The following is a 20,829-nucleotide window of genomic DNA, read 5'->3' as shown; positions in this document are numbered from 1 at the left end:
CCACACAGCGCGTCAGAGGAGCGGAAGTGGGGGGCCCAGGGTAAGAGTCCCGGGGCCACTGCTTCTGGCCAATCAGAGGCGAGAATGCGTCCACTATTACAAAACTAAGCTGCGTCAAGCTGCCGAGAAACAATTGGATGGTAGCCCGGAAATGAAGGTGGTTTGCTTTCAAAATAAGAGCTGGAATTTATCACGTTTTGAGAATAAAATGTAACAGAGGGGTTGACGTCTGTTATTACACCTTTTTATATAGCTACTGAATCACAATGACGTATAAGTCTTTATAAACTTTAACGTTTACGCAAGCTTTGACATTTAAGATAAATATGCTAACCAATCGGGTCAAGTTTGGTAAAAAATTTAGGTTATCAAGCTCAAACTCTTTGTTGGAATTTATATGTATTTAATTTACAGTATTAACAAATTTAACACCCTGTCATAGCCACTTTAACCCCATGACCGTATAAAACTAAGCTATGCTAACCGGGCTGGGTCAAGTTTGTTTTTTTTAGGTTACTTACTCTTACTCTTACTCTTTAGGAATTTATATTACAAATAAGCCTCTAAAAACAATTTAGGTAATTAAAAAAACGTGGTGTCACAAAGCTAAAACCATTTCTTTATCTTATTTTATAATTTATGATATATATATATATATATTATTATTATATATATATATATATAGTATATATATATATATATATAGAGAGAGGAAGAGAGGAGAGAGAGAGGAGGATAGTGGTTTCTTGCTTCTTTGTAGCCATGAATTCTTAAAGAGTAGGCCTTAATGTGGAGAGAGTCTAGAGACTAGAATTAGCTCAAACTAGGGTTGACAGTGTGGTGTGTGTGCATATTATTTATATATATATATATATATTATCTATATATATATATATATATATCTTATATATATATATATGATATTATATATATATATATTATCTATATATATTAGTTAGCTTCTATAGCTCTTAAATGTGGGAATTGACTGCTTATAGCTAACTGGCATAGATAGATAGATAGATGATGATAGATAGATAGATAGATAGATAGATAGATAGATAGATAGATTTATATTTTGTGCATTAGATAGAAGCCTGCTTTAACACAGAGTCGGGACAAATATATAAAATAAAGTGTCCATCTTTCATTAACTATGCATAATTTTCATGTTGTTTAGTTTTGTTGGCCTTTCCTACCCGTTTTTTAAGAAAGGCTTTTTATTTTGAAGTAAATGTACCGGAAGTCCTTAGGTCACGTTGTATTCGCCTTGACAGCGGCCGCCCGAGAGCCGGGGGCGGCAGTCAGTCAGACAGTGAAAGTGAGGCGGAGACCAACCCAGTGCCGAAAAACTAGCCTCTTCTGGATCGCGTTCAACTTCACTGAACAAGCCCAAAAAAACTCCAAAAAAGTAAGACTTGAAGAGGAAGGAAGACAGAGAAAAAAAAAAAAAAGAAAGAGAGCGAGAAAAAAAAACAAAAAACGCGAGGTGTCCACAAAACTTCTGTTCACCGCTATCTGCAAAGAATTGTCTTCCGGTGTTGACTTTTTTTTCTGTGAGCACTGCAAGAGAGAGAAAGCCCTCCAAAGACACAAGTTGAACGTGAGAAATGTGAAGCTACCGGGTTGTGTGTGTTCAACCAGGCTCCAGGATTCCCTATTAATCCATGCAGTACAGTGCAATGGTACGTGAACGTGGATATTATTATTGCTTTGCAAATTTGTTGTGATGATACCATTTGTGTATTTATTTATTTTTTTTGTATGGCGATTGAAGAAAAAAAAAAAGGGTTAACTTTGGACACACAACTGGCACGGATCGGGCCAGAATTTGTACTAAACTTGGCACAGATTCTCCCGCAGCCTATGTTACATCCCATTCCCCCCCTTTATTTGGCAAATGACTCTTATGTGGACTGGACAGCTCTGTGGGACACACAAACACACCACTCGACCCTACACGAAACTCCCAAGTCTTTTCGGCATCAGTGTGTGAGTGTTTTAAACACTTTGTTCAGAACTTACTCAAGGTGGAGTGGAGTTATTCTGCTCACTGGTGGCATCTAAGAAAATAAAATTCCAAGTAAAATCCCTGGAAAGTTTCAAAATAGGTGCTATTCATTTGACCTGGAAGGATAATTCTGCGCAAATAATAAAAAAATAATGTGTCCTCTCATGTAAATGTGACATATCTTCTACTTATATGTATTTCTGATTAATTTCAGCAACTTTAAAGAACATTTCAGCCGATTTAACTTCATTTTTTTCTGCTTTTCTGCCCAGATCAGGGCTCCGAGCTGTAAAATGAGTAATAGTGAGCGCATGTTGTTGAACGGAGCTTGGTAAAGATTCCCAGATCTGCAGAGGGGAATTTTCCCCTTTTTTCCAGCTGTGGTCCAAAGTCCCCAAAGCTACTAATAAATATTACTAATAATAATAAAAATGAATTGTACGCTGTGTTTTCAGATAGCCGGGAGAGAAGAAGGTGCTGGATGGTGGTGGTGGTGGATAGGGGTTGTGTATTTGGAGGGAGGGAGAAAGGGGGAGGGAAGGAGGGAGGAGGAGTGTGACTGTGTAATTACGTGGGTGAAAAAAAAAAAAAAAAAGAAAAAAAAAGTTGGGTCTTGATTTGCTGGAATGCGCAGAGCGAAGGTGCACCGGTCGATTTCATATCAAGTTTGGTTAAAGCAGGGGTGACATCACCACACGGCGCCCTCTGAAGCTCCCCCACAATGCTTTTTGACGAGATATCTCACAGCAACCGAGACGCGCGCACACACACACACAGCCCGTGTATAGTAGAGGGGTACTAAACAGCTCGCACTGCTCTACGAGTAGATTCTCTGCAAAGTGGCATGTCAACTTTAAAGATTTCACACACACACACCGCCACAACCATACAAATATCTCTTTGTGACAGCCCTTGATAGACAAACATCGGCGCTGCCATGGCAACCGAGCCCCAACAATGCCAGGCTGCGCGACCCTGAGCTGCGACTAGTGTTACTCTAGCTGAGGAAATTGATCTCCGAGTTTTTCAAAGGTACATTTAATATAGCTGACATGTTCTCTGCAGTCTGCCCGTCAGCCGCTGTCTGATCGGTTTTAGACGTAGAATGGCAGAGGAGGCTCGTTTTATTGTCTGCTTCTATGTCTGCCGAGCACATAAAGCATGGTGGCGCCCATAAAACGGCGTTGACAGGAGGATTAGACTAAAAGCTTTAAAGCTATTGTAAACAGAGGTGAACGTAACATTTTCATTTTCCGCTCTTCTGGTTCTGCCCATGCAGCGGTGGACAACTTTTAAGCCTCGAGCTTCTTGGATGAAATGGGTAAAAAAAAAGAAAAAAAGATTGAGTCAAACTGGAAGACATACTGGTCCATTAAATTTCCACTGTATTAAGCCTTGTGTTGTAACTTGAGCCCCTGCCTCTAAAGGTTGTGCGCTGCCCCTCCCTTCCCGTGTGAAAACCTGTTCCTCTGTTACTCCTGAGCCCCTGTGATCAAGTGTCGTGCTCTTTTGTCTGTGCTGCACCGGGGAGCAGGGTCGCTACGAGCCACGACAAAAAGATACCACGAAGCTTCAGAGGACCCGCTACTCTCAAAGTGGTTTCTTGCTTCTTTGTAGCCATGAATTCTTAAAGAGTAGGCCTTAATGTGGAGAGAGTCTAGAGACTAGGATTAGCTCAAACTAGGGTTGACAGTGTGTGTGTGTGTGTGTGTGTGTGTGTGTATATGTGTATATGTATATATAGTTTAGCTTATATACAGCTTCTTAAATGTGGGAATTGACTGCATTATAGCTAACTGGCATAGATAGATAGATAGATAGATAGATAGATAGATAGATAGATAGATAGATAGATAGATAGATAGATAGATTATTTGGTGCATTAGATAGAAGCATGCTTTAACACAGAGTCAGGACAAAGTATATAAGAATAAATGTGTCCATCTTTCATTAACTATGCATAATTTTCATGTTGTTTAGTTTTGTATGAGCCTCTCATGCCCGTTTTTAAGAAAGGCTTTTATTTTGAAGTAAACGTACCGGAAGTCGCTTAGGTCACGTTGTATTCGCCTTGACAGCGGCCGCCGAGAGCCGGAGGGCGGCAGTCAGTCAGACAGTGAAAGTGAAGGCGGAGACCAACCCAGTGCCGAAAACTCAGCCTCTTCTGGATCGCGTTCAACTTCACTGAACAAGCCCCAAAAAACGATCCAAAAAAGTAAGACTTGAAGAGGAAGGAAGACAGGAGAGAAAAAAAAAAAGAAAGAGAGCGAGAAAAAAAACAAAAAACGCGAGGTGCTCCAAAAACTTCTGTTCACCGCTATCTGCAAAGAATTGTCTTCCGGTGTTGACTTTTTTTTCTGTGAGCACTGCAAGAGAGAGAAAGCCCTCCAAAGCACAAAGTTGAACGTGAGAAATGTGAAGCTACCGGCTTGTGTGTGTTCAACCAGGCTCCAGGATTCCCTATTAATCCATGCAGTACAGTGCAATGGTACGTGAACGTGGATTATTATTATTGCTTTGCAAATTTGTTGTGATGATACCATTTGTGATATTTATTTTATTTTTTTTGTATGGCGATTGAGAAAAAAAAAAAAGTGGGTTAACTTTGGACCACAACACTGGCACGGATCGGGCCAGAATTGTACTAAACTTGGCACAGATTCTCCCGCAGCCTATGTTAACATCCCATTCCCCCCCTTTAATTTGGCAAATGAACTCTTATGTGGACTGTTGACAGCTCTGTGGGACACACAAACACACGCACTGCACTCACAGTGTTTAACTTCCAAGTCTTTTCGGCATCAGCGTGTGAGTGTTTAAAACACTTTGTTCAGAAACTTACTCAAGGTGGAGTGGAGTTATTCTGCTCACTGGTGGCATCTAAGGAAATAAATTTCCAAGTAAAATCCCTGGAAAGTTTCAAAATAGGTGTTATTCATTTGACCTGTAAGGATAATTCTGCGCAAATAATAAAAAAATAATGTGTCATCTCATGTAAATGTGACATATCTTCTAACTTATATGATATTCTGAATAATTTCAGCAACTTTAAAGAACATTTCAAGCCGATTTAACTTCATTTTTTTCTGCTTTTTCTGCTCAGATCAGGCGCTCCGAGCTGTAAAATGAGTAAATAGTGAGCGCATGTTGTTGACACGGAGCTTGGTAAAGGTTCCCAGATCTGCAGAGGGGAAATTTTCCCTTTTTTTTCCAAGGCTGTGGTCCAAAGTCCCCCAAAAGCTACTAATAAATAATAATAACAATAATAAAAAATGAATTGTACGCTGTGTTTTCAGATAGCCGAGGAGGAGAAGAAGGTGCTGGATGGTGGTGGTGGATAGGGGTTGTGTATTTGGAGGGAGGGAGGAAAGGAGGGAGGGAAGGAGGGAGGAGGAGTGTGACTGTGTAATTACGTGGGTGAAAAAAAAAAAAAAAGAAAAAAAAAAAAAAGTTGGGTCTTGATTTGCTGGAATCGCGCAGGAGCGAAGGTGCACCGGTCGATTTCATATCAAGTTTGGTTAAAGCAGGGGTGAACATCACACACTCGGCGCCCTCTGAAGCTCCCCCACAATGCTTTTATGAACGAGATATCTCACAGCAACCGAGACGCGCGCACACACACACGCAGCCCGTGTATAGTAGAGGGAGTACTAAACAGCTCGCACTGGCTCTACGAGTAGATTCTCTGCAAAGTGCATGTCAACTTTAAAGTATACTGCGTAAAATCTGCCCTTTTCTCTGCGGAGACGACAATCTTTGGATCGCGTCAATTCATGGATGTTCTTGGATAATCTCTCGTTGTTTTACGCGGATAGCTGCTCCAACACTCTTGCACGGTGCACATCGGTCCAGGAATGGCGCGATAAAGTGATCAGAGGAATCAGTCCAAGTACATTCACTTCTTGTGTAGCCGTCTCGCCATGTATTCTCCAATTTGTCTCACTCAGGTATTTGTGTCTTTTATTTATTTTTTATTTTTTGGGTAATTACTGTATTATCATACGCTTAATTGGTGTGATTTTTTTTTCTAACAATTGTTCCAGAGAGTGGTTAGACGAGGCGAAAGTTGTGTGTGCATGCGTCAGGATTTGTACACTTTCAGCTCTGCTTGGGAAATACTTTCATAATTCATAACCGCAAAGAAGTTTTGCCTTGTGAGTGAAAATATAGCGTAAGAACAAATTTAAGCGGATCCAAACATGCACATGTTTGTGCCACTTTTTTTAACTTTAGAGATTTTAGAGTCCTGACGGGGGAGAGAAAAAAAAATCAATTCATATTCATACGAGCGCTTGAAATGTGCCAGCCTTTACGCGTGCGTAAAGTTATGCGTAAAGATGACTTTTTAAAAAAAAGATAGCAATCCAAAACTGTCATCTTGATCATCCTGTGTATTTACTGAAGGTATGATGCTTTTATCCCATGTTTAATTAGCTTATTTGCGTCCTCCTGTAACCTCTCACACACACACACACACACTTCCCAGCCTTGCTTGTGCTGTGTTTATATATATTTTCTTTCCACGTGTATATTTGTATTTAGAGTAAAACCCCTATACTTTGGGGAAGTGAAGTTGGAAGGAGATAAAGCCACTTTCACTGTAGGAAGATCAAACGCGTGATAAGGTTGATTCAGCGGTTGGACAGAGTAGCTGACTGTTTTGGCTGACTCAGTTTTACTGTTTATATTTTACTTGGCATAAGTAAGTGATTGACTGAGATGTGGTTTAGTTTGTACTTAAGAGGATTGTGCTTTTATGGCCCCAGCTGAAGTGCACTGCATAGGCCCTGGCCAAGTCATTTATCTTTACAGCGTTTGGCTTTAGCCTTGGTTGAAGAAGGAAACAAAACAAAACAAAAAAAAATTAACGGAATATTTAAAGTGTTTTCGAGCAGGAAACTAGAAGTGAAAAGGATTTTCAGAAACAGTTGCCGCCGAGCACATTTACAAGCATTTACTGCTCGCGTTTGTCAGTTTAATTGGCAGCATTATAGTGAGGAGATGACATTTAAAGGAGTTCTGAATTTATTTTATTTATTTTTTTACCTCTAAAAGACTGCGAATGTCTATAGTATCCATAGTAGACGTAGTAAATATAGCACATTTCAAAAGTAGAATCTGTAGAGGGTAAAATGTTTATTCACTGGATAATAAATGAGTATAATTTGACATTACTACACTGGAGCACAGTTTTATTGGTCCGAGCGTGTAGACCAGAAATGTGGCTTCTCAGAGGAGCACCAGCGGCAGGCACAGATAGGGAGTGGATTTCTGTGGTTTCCTACAGCCTGCCTGCCTAGCTGCCTACAAAAAGAACAATATGTGGTTTAACTCTTCAGAAGCCCGCTTAAAAAAAAAAAAAAAAGGGTGGCTGCTTATACTTATTAAATTTGACATTTTAATGGCCTAAGACAAAGATAAGTTAATGTTTCCACTTGTCACTCGCAGCTCCTGTAATTTCTGATGACTTCTAAATCATCCACACCACCCTGTACATTCCTTCACCTACAGAGAACAAGCATTAGGAGATTATTGTAATTTGTCCGGAGGATCTGCGAGCTGCTGCTGCGTCGCTGTAGAAATGTATTTGGCTTCTTCTTTTTTTCTTTTCTTTTTTTTTAGTGGCAACGATGAAGAGAAATTCTGGCAAATGCGGAGTGAAGAAGTTTTCTATTTTTCATATTTGCAGTAATTTTCTCTGCTTCAAATGAAAGACAACGTGGTGTAAAGTGTGCTACGTAGTAATGCAGAATACAACAGATCACCAGTATGAAAAAGTGAAATTAGTGTTTAATATATTTCCACGGATATTCACCGTGCAGTGTCTGATAATTTCTGAGAAAAATACGTTTCGATATATATCATTTTTGAATAAAAAAAAAAAAGAGAGAGATGGAATTTTTTTTAAAGTAGGCCATGGTTTTAACATCACTGACTAACCTCTTTTGGAATGAAGCAGGGCAAGTGTCACTCTCTGTGTGCGTTAACTGCAACACCTGAAATTATTTGGCATGAACCTCAAATCAAGTCCTAACTCGACCTTTGCAAATACCTTTCGCGCTATTGTTTTGTTTGATACGCCGCCTTTCTCCTCCTGCTTGTGTTTTTATGCATTTTCAACACGCAGCCTGTGTGTGTGTGTGTTTATGTGAGGCGATGTGTGTATGTGCCAGGAAAATGGGAATCTCCTTAACTTCCTATTTTGTGACTCGCACACCGCTCGGCCCCTCCAGCTTATCCTCCATCCTTCACGAGACATGGGATAAGTTCACGTTGGAATGCGGATAGTTTGATAAGAGAAATGTAACTGTGGGGGGCGGGTAGGGGGGGGGCGCATGCTCCCTTGTAGCAGCAGCGGCACAAGGGTCCCACTCAGAGCATGCTCGGGAAATGCGAGTGCGCTCAGTCACCGGGCCTGGTGCTATTGTAGTCCTGGCAGTTGATATAAACAGTGGATTGTCCTTGTCATACCTGCTGTACACCCAGACACATCTAGGATGGTAGAATAAACATGCCAATAAGATATTATGTGACTGATTATAAGGAACTGTTTATTTGTGGTCTGACTTCCCTTCTGCCTCAGATTAGTAGCTGACTAAATCCATATTTCTTCTCCATGTTTCTTCTTCGATGACATGAGTTTCTGATTATATTTTCTCCCCTTCTCTCTCTCTCTCTCCCCTCTCCTCACTCTGTCCCTTGGATGCTCCAGGATGAATTTCATCCCTTCATCGAGGCACTTCTCCCTCACGTCCGTGCCATTGCCTACACGTGGTTCAACCTCCAGGCCAGAAAACGCAAGTACTTCAAGAAGCACGAGAAGCGGATGTCCAAGGACGAGGAACGTGCGGTGAAGGATGAGCTCCTGAGTGAGAAGCCCGAGGTTAAGCAGAAATGGGCATCCAGGCTGCTGGCCAAGCTGCGAAAGGACATTCGGCAGGAGTACCGGGAGGACTTTGTCCTCAGCGTGACGGGCAAGAAGCACCCGTGCTGCGTGCTATCCAACCCGGACCAGAAGGGCAAGATCCGCCGGATCGACTGTTTGCGGCAGGCAGACAAAGTTTGGCGACTGGACCTGGTGATGGTCATCCTCTTCAAAGGCATCCCTCTGGAAAGTACAGACGGGGAACGCCTTGTCAAGTCTCCACATTGCACCAACCCAGCACTTTGTGTCCAGCCACACCACATAACAGTATCGGTCAAGGAGCTGGACTTGTTTCTAGCATACTATGTCCAGGACCAAGGTAGGTTCAAACTCATAATGTGTGTGTGTGTGTGTGTGTGTGTGTGTGTGCTAACGCGCATGTGTGAATGATGGTTTGGCAAGGTCAAGGGTCACATGTGTTACTTTTTGGCAGTCTTGCTGAGACTGGCTGAAATCACAGCCACACCAGCCAGACAAATAAACATAAGAAACTAGATCGTCAGTACTGTATGTACGCGGCATACATTTTCTTTCAAATATGGCTGAGTAGAAACAAAAAGATATTATCAATATTAAATGTAGAACATATTTTAAATATGTCTTTGCTCTGCTGTAGCTGCAGCTCCTACTCGTGTTCAGTAATTATTTAGTTACTATCATTTGGACAGGGTATTTATTATCTCACACACACTCACACACACACAGGCTTGTACAATTACACACACACTGTACACCTATTCTATTTGTCTGGATATTAAGTTATGACATTTGTGGGAAGTTGCAGTATAGGCTGGTTAAATTATAATGAACCCACAAGTCGTATATTTTTCTAATATTGAGTTTATGTGAAAGTAAAGCCTTTGTTATTCCACTTCTGGTGTTTATTAACAGCATATATTTTTAAAACGGAGGTTGTCCGTACTATATTAAAAACAAATCATTCCCTTCACCCTAAAGTCCTTTTATATAGTGTAATGTTATGTAATTTTAGGATATTATATAACACCAACAGTTTTGTTTAAAAATGAGATTTCCACCTACATAAACACATTAATAAACGTACAGCTGATGGTAAGTCACGTCACAGCTCAGCACTGAAGACCGGAGTAAACTTTTCAAATATGCACTCCAGTTGCTCGCTCTTAAGCACATATAACATGTTGTGTCTGTTCTAAATCTCGCGTGTGATGTGTGACCGTGTTGGTGCTGAAATGGAAACCTCTCCCTTTTCTTAATTCCTGAAAAGCTGGTTTCTTTTAGCCTTTTGTGGACTCGTCGGCGTTCCACGTAAAGAAGACTGAATTGTGCATTTTTCTTTCCCCCAGCACAATGTGAAATAAACGGTCCAAAACATTACAGGAATAGGTTTTGACATGCACTTTTTTTTGGGGGGGGGGTGGATGTGTTTAAATGTTTTTTGTTTTTTTCCCCCCCCAAAATATAATTAATTTAATTTATTTTTCCCCATTCATATCCAACCAAAAGAATGACAGATACTAATACAATTCTGGCATTCACTGAAACATTTGAGATGATGTCCAACACTGACAATTTCAGCCAAAGCTTTGCAGTGCATAATCTCTCTCTCTCTCTCTCTGGAAAACTGTAAATTGGAAGAAACAAATCTGAATTCTCACCCTCTATTTGATGACAGAAACATCACGTTTGAATCTGATTTTTCATATTAAATTCAAGGGAGATGGGGAATGAATTAAATCAATTAAAAATAGATAATACTAATGCATAGACGCTTTTGGGATGTTATAATCAGTGCTATTTTTTATTCTTATTTACACACTAGATCTTTTTTTTTTTTTTTTTGCTGAATTTAACCTTCAACAGCTCTTTCACACTCAGATGTTTATCACTTACAAAATAGATTTTGCTACAGTATATAATTAAATCATTAATGTTTCTCACAATTTTGAACTTCCTCTCTTTATCCGTCCACACTATAGGAATCCCCCCCCCCTATAGAATTCCCTGTTGAAATTCCCCTGTATTAAATCCATTGCAGCGACAACCGAATAACCACCAATACGTTTTGCTATTGGTGGAGAAATGGTGGTATAGCTAGCTCATTATCATCAAACCCTGAGCGCCATTTTGTGTTTGATAAGTGCCAGGGAAAGCAGAAGGCACCGCACACAGACAATAATGGTTGCCACTGGCACCGGGGTTGGCATCAGACCCTCTTTTGTGTCTTTTGTAGGATGCCACCGCTTCTCTAGTTTGCATCTGCTGCATTTTTAACTGTTCAGTACCAACTTGAGAATGGCACGGTGCAGTTTTTTTTTTTTTTTCACAATATAGACCATTTAAAATGGTAAATTAGTGCATGCATTATACGTTACGTACGGTATTTCACCTTCTATTATTTTAGAGAAATTTGCCCGCCATGCAGGAAGAGTGAAAGATTGGCAAGGGGATTCATTTTATTGTTTGAAATAAACGGTGAACAAAATGTTCGCTTTCGCCCGGAGAATTAAATTCACTCGCATTGCGGATCAGGGCGATTATTTAGCGTTGTCCTCGAATTTTCGGCGTTGAAACTTTGGCAAATACAAAATAGCATTCTTTTATACCGGGATCACAGAGACGGGCATGCTTTTTTTTTTCTTTTCCCTCTTTTTCGTTTTTGCAAGCGAAAGCGTCTTTTCCCTTTTCTCCAAGTTACCAAGCAGTGCCCATCTCCAGACAATGCAGCCATATTGTGGTAGCGTGTGGTGCGGCGCCATTTTGTTTTACACTGTGCCAGGGAGGCAGGCAAATCACCAGTAATGGTTGTTAGAGGTTTGGAGGTTGGCATCAAACCCTCTTTGTCTGCTTGCAGCATGCCTTTGATTCGTTGGTTGGCATCCGCAATGCAGTGGGCACGTTGGAAAGTTTTTTGACAGTGGCAGAATGGAAGCCGCTGCCTTTGTTCTGCTGCAACTGCACGAAACAAACAAACATACAATCAAACACAAAGAAAGTGGCAAACGGCTCTGTCTGAAACAGAATCTGGTATTTGTGCGAACTGCTAGAAAAAAAAAACGGGTCCGGGCTGTGCTTTTAAATATCCTCTCTGTCCTGCTACCTAGCAGCGTCTCACTTTGTGCCGTGTTGTGTAATTGGATAACATAAAATATGTCGCGGCCAGTTATTTACACAACAGTATTTTTTTTTGTTTTTTCTTGTTATTTTTTTGTGGCGAAAATCAATAAGACCGGAGTGTATTTGTTTTTGATTCTCGTAAGGTTGCTGCCTGAGAAAGGTCGGCGGGTTGGCAGCGAGTGTGCTGGGTGAATTTAGAGAGGGCACTCAGCCCCCTTGTTCTGGGGCACAGACGCGTTTAGCCAAGCAGGGCTGTAGCACCCATGTGCATGCCCAGATGAATGCCCGCTGGGAAGTAGGCTGGGGGCTGGGAGTGGGGGTTGTGGCATCCATTGTGCCAACTGGCAGGCCGTGTTCAATACAGGGCCCTGGCTTCTCACACACACACACACACACACACACACTGCTGTTGTACTCCAATGCACTGTTTTATCTTTATCTGATAAAACAAGAAGTGCAATTCTTGTTTTTTTTTTTCTTTGAATCATCACCTCTCACCACCTGGATTCATATTTTTTCATATCCAGTTTGAATAGTTGCAACAAGGCATGTAGATAATCGTCATGTTAGGACATGTCAGAATAGTGCAGGCCACGTTTGTATTTGGTTTAGTCATGCTGTTCATCCTATTTCCTTAGCAAATGTTGGGATGTTGTACTCACTGAGAGTTCTTGGCTCTGCATATTTAAATGTATTTTGGTATTAATAGAATATGAAGAGATAAAAAAAAATAGAATTAAATTACAAAGACATTCGATTAGCCTGAACAATATGTGTGAATCTTGGAAAATATTATGAAAGCGATCTGCCGTACATACTAAATTACCTAAATTATAAATAAATTTGACATGTGTAATAGTCCAAAAGAACTGTAGTCCAAATTGGAAATTTCTTCAAAGAATTCAGAGGATTTCCTCACAACCAGTGACAGATAAGGATTGCTGAGGTAGTCCAATGGGAGACTAAAGAAGTCAAGGTCAAGCAGATTTCCCATTACTCTAGTGCTGGAAGTTAACAGAGCCATAAAACATCATTACCTTGACTTCCCCACCCCCCTCAGTAACGTAACTTTTTTTTTTTCACACTGTCACGATAGTTTGTGGAAATGGATGGATTACCTCTGAATACACGCTGCCATGTTAATGGAGACCTTGTTTTACGAGCGCCAGACTTAACCTCGGCCCCTGGGGTCGTGACCTTTGCAAAGGGATGTGGCAGGGTGTCCTCTGAAGTTTAATTGAGCAAAACAGATCAGTGAAAACGTGCTGTTGCAGGCCCGGGGCACGTGGAGGAGGAAGACTTTTTGCCTGGGGGGGTGTTGGTCAGGGGCGGAGGCAGGGGGAACCACTCATAAGCCCCCCTTGTTGACCTCCTCAATCGGGGTCAAACTGCGGCGGTCGCGGGATCACTGGTGGTCTCTTGGCAACTGTTTGTCTCCACTCCCCCTGCCACTGCTTCTGGTCTGGCTGGTGGTCCCTTGGTTCACTGGCCTAAGTGAGAGGGAGTAGGTACCACTGACTCCCCACACCTCCTCACCCTCCTCTCCAATCCTTCAGGCTGGGTAGTCTGGCTGGTCCCTATCTTCAAGATTGGCCACTGCCCGCTCGCCACGCTGCGTGGGGTAGCTGTTTGCATCTTGTTTTCCGCCTGGCTGCCTCTGAGGGCTTTGGTCAGGCGGCCAGTGTGGAGGCCTGACCTTCTGGGTCACAGTGGAGGTCTGTGACTAAGCACAACATCTATCCCTCCCTCCCTTCATCCCCTTATCCTCCTCTGCCATCAGGAATCACCCCTGCGGCACACTGCCCGGCCAAATGACTCTCTCACTCCTTCTCTCTCCCAGTCTCTTTTCTTTTCTCACTCCCTGGCTTTCCCTCAAGCCCGAGACTCCGACCATGACAGCTGTCCCAGGCCCAGGCGCTTGGCCAGAGAAAGGGTGGCTGGGTTCGTGCCAGAAGTGTGAAACAAAAGTTGCTGTAAGCAGACAATGTTAAGGACACTACTGTTTGTCTTCCTTTTTGGGGGGTTAAAGCAAGTTATTCAGCTCCCTTTTAATTTCAAGTTTTCCTGGTGAGTTGATATTGGAAAATATCTCAGGAATGGCTCTCTTGGAAGTTGAGTGAAGTTTATTCTTGGACATGAATTTTGAACAGTGAACATTCAGAACAAGATCAGCAAGACCGTAAAATACAAATCCTGGGAAAAACCTTAACCAATGACTCCAGAGCCATATAGAAAAACTCTTCAGATTGAACTGCACAACCTTGCGCTTAGCTTCCATTCTGGCTTCCTTATTAGTATGCAATAGAGCCTGCGGTGTCTGGCTACCTCTCTCTCAGAGCCATAACCTATCGAACACATTCTCTCAATCTAATCCACTTAGAACTCCCTCCCAGCTTCACCGCTTGCCTTATTGATTTCCGCTTCCCACTAAATGTCTTCCCGATCCTTTTTTCTCTTAACCCGGGAGCTATTTATGTTTTGCAGTGTGCTTTCTTTCTTTCTTGCCTCTTGCTTTCCTTCTTTTGTTTTTTTTTCTGTTCCTTCTTTCGTTCTTGCTTACTTTCTTTCTCCCTTAATGCCTTCACTCCCTCTGCAGGATCTCTGGTTGTTTGTGATCTCCATCTGACTTTCCCCTGCCTCCTTTCCCCCTCCTGCTCTTTCTCAAACACTAACCTGTGTGCAGTGTAGCCAGGTTGCCTGGCTCAGTATGAAGCTTGTGTTATTAGCAGCAGGGTTTTGCTTGAGCAAATACCTCAAGGCTTAAACAGGCCATGTTACCTCCTTAGCCCTCTTTTGTGTGCCATGTGTACATAAATCTCCATGGAAACAAGGCAACTTGGAGCAGAGGCCACTGAGAAATGTGGATGCCTTCTTTCTCAACAAAATTTACAACTCCCTCTTTTGCTCTGCTACAGTGTGTTTAATTTGCTTGGGTCACAGTTTGCACTGTTGCATCCGTCAAAAAATGGGACACAGCTTTTCTTTGGCATTCTAAAGCAGGGGCATTGTGTTGAAAAGGCTTTTCTTGTGTATTTCAGCAGGAGACTCAGTTTTTGCGATTGTGCTTACACTTAGTTAAGGCCTGCAGTATGTGTCATTAGTCTATGGTTAAGATCTCAGCTTCCCCACACTTTCCCAGGCTTTTGGGGAGGACCCCAAATGCATTTCAAATCCCCCCGAGGCCACTTGACTGGAGGACCGGCACCTCCCACTCCTCCCGGATAGATTCCCCACCCCCACCCTGTCTGCCGGTCCTCCCAAATGAAGACAAATGGGTACATTCACCCCCTATCCCAGGCACTACACTGTACCTCACTGTCCTGCCTTACAAAGCAGGCCCTCCCTGCCGCCTGAGTTTCTCCATCCAATGGCTGCGTTCACTTCTTTACCATCAAACTAGCACAACTGCAAGACTAACTAACTAACTAACTCTTGTCCCATCAGCCTGCAAAGCTGGTCATGCAGGGTTTGTAGTGGAAAGAGGGATAAGTAGGTTCAGAGATGAGAAACGGAGGTCTTTCATAGAGAAGATGCCTTTTGACCTCACTTTTTTTTCAAGTCAACCAGGAGAAAAGCTCCCTCAAGTACCAGACTGAGACTTTCATGCAAAAGCCAGTCCCCTTTGCTCAGGAAGGAGCCTTGTGAACAACCAATGAAGGGAAGAAAAAAATGGGAAGGGGTAGTAGGTGGGGTGTGATGGGGAACTTTGGGCAGGGACAGACAATCAGAGTGGTTGCCCAGGAGACACTGACTTCTCTGTGCAGAACCCCCCACCCTGCTTTGCCCCATCAAAGTCTTTTCAGTCCAGACAGGGCCGATCAGTGGCCCAGAGTGATGGTTGTCTCTTCTTTTGTCTGGCGGTACAGTACAGCCCATCACTGTGACGGCTCGACAAGACCTGAGCGGGACAGAAAAAGAAAGGCCCGCCATCGCAGCACTGTGCAAAATGTACTTTTGGGTGGGCATGTTGCTGTTTGGGGTGGGGGGTGAATCCCCAGAGGATTTCTTTCTAATGTCAGTGCAGCGGGTCAAAGAGGGATATGGTGTCTGGGGCTTGGGAATGGCCTGCTTGGGACGGATTCATCAGCGCCCCATTGAGTTGTCAAAACTAGCCAAAGAGCATCCACTCCTCCCTCACATATGTCAGGTTCACTTTTCAAAAAGCTCCCGAATTTAGAAACCAACTCTTGATCATCAGAAGACGCCATATAACCAATGTAATAAACAATACAACCCCCAATATGGTTGTATATTTTTATTGACCCATATAGTAAAAAAAAGTTATAACAGGAGAAGAGACGAGGAGAGTCGGAAAAGAACTCATTTACATTTTTAGCACTTGCGTAAACATGGAGTCTTTTATGAAAGACAGCATCTTTGAGCAGTGGGGCTGTATGTGATTAAAGTGAGCTATATAGAGGAGATGGCAGGGGGAGAGGAAATATGGACACCTTGGAACAACATGAAGATCTCATATCTCAAGATCAGGGAAGCAGCAGATGTTGCAGATTTTCTGCAAAGGTACTTCCACCATTGTGACAAACACAGTAAATAAAGGGGAAAATACAAATATTCTCCTTTCCCCATGCATACTTTCTACAGCATTTGTATGTAGATCTCCACATATATGAATTGAATTTAGGCATGGTATGCACAACTTCAATAGAAAACTCTTGGCAGGAAAAGAAAATTCTAGACTTTGCTACAAAGTATGACATTTAAAACCACCATCAAATACTGTAATAGCATTTTACCATTTGGCTTTTGCAAAATTTCATTAGAGTAGGGAACACTGAGTCAACACTGGGTTTAGTAATGATGAAAGTTTTTGGCTACTATGCAACTACTTTTGTTAAGAACAAGCTCGTCTGGATCCTGTGGTTAAAGCCTGCTGCAGCATTAACGGGATAGTTAATGAAACCCGTTATTTTTACTGGAGAAGAAGAGTGCTTGTTACCATGGTGCCCTCTGAAAGCCTATATGATCTGCGTCCAGATAGCTTAAATTCTTCTCAAATTGAGCTGCTCTCCACTGGCACAGATCTCCAGCTGGTCATTTAGCTGCACTGACTTTGAAGGAAAAAACTTTTATATGCAAACACAAAAATGCACACATGGGGACACGTGTTCACACTCATAAGCACATGTGCATGTGCTTGCAGGAAAAACCATGGACTCATTTACTGCACTCTCTCACACACACACACACACACATCAGATTATTCCTCACCTGCACTTCAGCTCCAAAGACTGCATTTAGATTCAATGAACCGCAGCGTCTTAGTAACAACAGGTCTAGCATCTGTCGGGCAAAAAATTGAAAGTGAGAGTGCTTTAAAAGCTTGTTCCGGATTTACCAAGTCAAGATTGTAATTAGGCCTCCAACATGTGCGCAGACCTACAACCCACAATTACACTGTGGATTCTTACCAAAAAATAACTCTACTCCACTATCCCTCCCCTAAACCTCACGATGTAGCCTACATAACCAAGGAAATTTGGCTTAAAAGAGGTCATCAGGCTATAACAGTCACAAGCCCTCTTGTTATCTCTGGAGCGTCACACCATTGCCTGTCTAATAAAACACAGACCCTGACTAATTTGAGATTTGCCCAATAGGGTCATGATGTAATAGCTAAGATCTTCCCTCATTGTTTTTACAGAATTGTTTGCAACCTGTGGTCTGGGTTTTCTACAAGCTTAACATAGCTTTTTGAGCAGTTATGATAATGACCCTAGTTGACCTACAGATGGCTAAATGAGTAATGCTCAAACTCATCATCTCTTATGGGATCCCAGCTGAGTCTGCTCGGTGTTTCCCAGGAACATCTTCATCTGCTTATGCAGGTCTGTTTCACAAACTATTAGACGCTCACCAGACATTTTTTCTCCCCTTTTTCTGTAAAACCTCTGGCTGTAACTTGGGTTGCCATGTGTGTCTTGTTAAGGGCAGTTATGACAAATGGCAGCAGCTGTACAAACTAATCTCTCTGTAGCTTTCACACATGGCGCCCAATTAACAATGGACCACTGTGGGGCCCTAATCCACGGTGCAGCCATCCTCTGGTCCCGCTTGCCGAGCCAACTGCCCCAGGAGACTCTTCTCCTCTCCACTCCTGTTAGCCAGCCTCTAACTCCATTCAGATGGGAGTCGGGGAACACCGCAAGGCCTACTCGGGTTGGAGACACGGTAGCCATCTTGTTTGTTTCTATGTTGGGAGAAAAACTAAAGAGCCTGGGTTTTATTTGACACTTTGGATTTCTCTGGGATTGGGTTGCGGCCATGTGAGAGCTCCTTGCATCCGCAGGCTATGTGTGTACAGTAAATTTTGAGCGTTAGGACTCAGATGGTCACATGCACATATGAACTCACGTGTATTGGGCTTGTGTGCATGCATTAAAAGACATGCACGCAGCTGCAGTTGATAGATTTAGTGAAGAGGTTCGTGAACGGGTGGGTGGAAGCACTTGCGTTAGAATGTATGCGTGCGTGTGTATGTGTGATATAGCTTTCCTGTCAGTGGGCATGGTTCCAGTAGTTGTATGATGATAAACTGCTGTTTCTTGGGGCCTCAGATAGCTGAATGCACTGTGTAATGCACTTAAAGTATGGGGTGAGTGCTTTACACAGTGCATTCACCACCTACGCAATCGTATAGGATAATATACTTTATGAAGGCAGGCGGATGTTAGCCCACACTCTTTACTTAATGGCTCTTTTTAACTTTGGATTTATTTCAACATGATTCTCATATTCACGAACAATATCCATCCACTTTCCCAGGAAAAGTTTCAATGTGTGAAGTCTGTCTCTCCATCCAAAAGCATGTCAGCAGTGCTCTACATTGCATCTTCAATTTAGTTTTAAATTACAATGAATAATACCAATTCGGAAATACCGTTTTATTATTTTTTTTAAACAAAGTCACTTGGATGCAAACCAGAGCGAATTGTCGTTTCCACATTTTCTACACTCTGACGCAAAACAAAGCCACAAACAGAAGTTTGAGACTCTAAAGACGGGCGTTGAAGGGTCGACGGCCATCAGGAAAACGATGCGGGCCTCTGCCAAATCTATGACATGAATGAAACAAATGGATGAAGGAAAATGAAAATGGTTGGGGTGTGATCTCTGGCAGGCAGTGCGAAACCAGTGCCAACTATTATGAATGGGAAACCGCTGCTGAGCTAATGAAAAAAAAAAAAAGAAGAAGAAAGAAGTCGTTTTTTTTTTCATCCGCCATCCAAGAATAATTAAATGCGCGCAGGCCTTCTGGTGAGGGTGGAGAAAACCACAAGACACTTGACTAACATCTTACCACAGAGGAGGACGGTGAAACACAGGCAGAGACAGAGTTTTGTTGGGAGACAAAGAAATCTTAGTTACTGTTATGAAATGAGGGCAGGAGAAACCAAAAGTGGAGTAAAAGCTAAAAACATGGCAAGAGGTGTGTTTTCAAAGTCAAATACTTCAGGGTGTTACATTGATTATAGGTCACGTAGAACAAAAAACCTTTTCACTCAGTCCATTATACAGCAATGCGCATAATGATTGCTGGCATGTCCTACCATATCTCCCTTACACTAACTTACGCTCATGCATCTAGGCATGAGCAGGCTTTCAATTCTCAACTTAATCCCTGCTCGAGGTGTTTGGTGACGGGGCTTAAAGAATCTGCAGGGATCACATACTGTACTGTGGCACTGATGCGATTAGCTGACGAACGAATCAATCAGGCGACGGAAAGTTCAACTTTAATAGTCGATTGTCATTTACGAAGGGAAACTGTTGAATCTGTTGGTCAGACAAAACAATTTGGAGACGTCTCCTCTGTCTGTGGGAAATCCTGATTTTTCTGAATTGTTTCACCTTTTTTCCGACAAAGAAACGAATGAATACATAATAAAAACAATAATTTGTTTGAGACCTACTGCACCATATGTATCTCTGACAGACTTCTCTGTTGGATGACATGATGGAAAGAACAGAATGAGGGCCAGATGTATGTGTATATATATATATAGGACCTAGGACAAGGGTACAGGGCAGGATACCAGGCAGAGGTGTTGCATATCTCACGTACACAACATCCTGTAGTGATAAGCTACTATATGTAGGCCTACTGTAAGTAAAACAAAGCAAAGAACAACTAAATGAGACTATAAAGTCTAATTCTTTCTGAGATTTGATGTGAATGCAGGGTTAAACCTGCAGTGTACTGGTCTCTGGGTTAGATGGATTGCTCTTTGTCACTGAGAGGCCCGTAGGCGCAGACTTTATTTGAATCCATTGTCAACTCTCCCTGTAGCCAAGAACAACAACATTGTTTTTATTTTACCGTTAAACCTTTTTTTTTTTTTTTTTTTTTTAATCGACATCTTGTATGCCACAAACATCACCCAGGGCTGACAAAGCGTGCACTGTTTAGAGGCAAACGCTCCAAACAAAAAGTGTTTCCCCCATTATGGCAATCAAAGCAATGTTATCAGCGATCAACATATTCTCACCCAGAGACAGAGAGGAGAAGAATGCCCCATTGACTGATACTGCCTGCTAGGCCGGTCGCGCTGATCTCCTGAAGAAAAGACCAGTGTCGCTGGTGGACCCCTCCACTCCCCCCAAACTGCCTCCCCACTCTTTGCCTTCTTCCCACTATATATGTCTCAATACTTGGGGGGATCTTAGAAGTAAGGGGCGAGGGGGGCTGCATGTGTGTGTATGTGTGTGTGTGTGTATTGTCGAGGTGCTGCCGGGTGTCTCTATCCCATGCTGGTGGTGTAAGAGAGGGGGGCTGAAA

At 42.4% G+C, this 20,829-nt stretch overlaps 1 protein-coding gene across 7 annotated transcripts in view; it reads left to right on the top strand.

Moving 5' to 3' along the window:
* Positions 1-1,640: 1,640 nt before the first annotated feature.
* The window catches only part of LOC104937746 (nuclear factor 1 B-type), a 69,428-nt gene continuing 50,239 nt past the window's right edge, over positions 1,641-20,829 (top strand). For 2 of the 7 annotated variants that reach the window (XM_019279410.2, XM_019279406.2), the window contains exons 1-2: positions 5,932-5,958; positions 8,724-9,255. In XM_019279410.2, the coding sequence (XP_019134955.1) occupies positions 5,932-5,958; positions 8,724-9,255 (559 nt within the window). Of the gene's footprint in view, positions 1,686-4,096; positions 4,500-5,418; positions 5,959-8,723; positions 9,256-20,829 lie in introns of those variants that run through there. The other 5 variants (XM_027278210.1, XM_019279407.2, XM_019279408.2 and 2 more) reach the window with 5 other exon arrangements.

Source organism: Larimichthys crocea, chromosome III, assembly GCF_000972845.2.
Source record: "Larimichthys crocea isolate SSNF chromosome III, L_crocea_2.0, whole genome shotgun sequence".
Lineage (NCBI taxonomy): Eukaryota > Metazoa > Chordata > Actinopteri > Sciaenidae > Larimichthys > Larimichthys crocea.
This window is presented reverse-complemented; position numbering and strand designations above follow the sequence as displayed.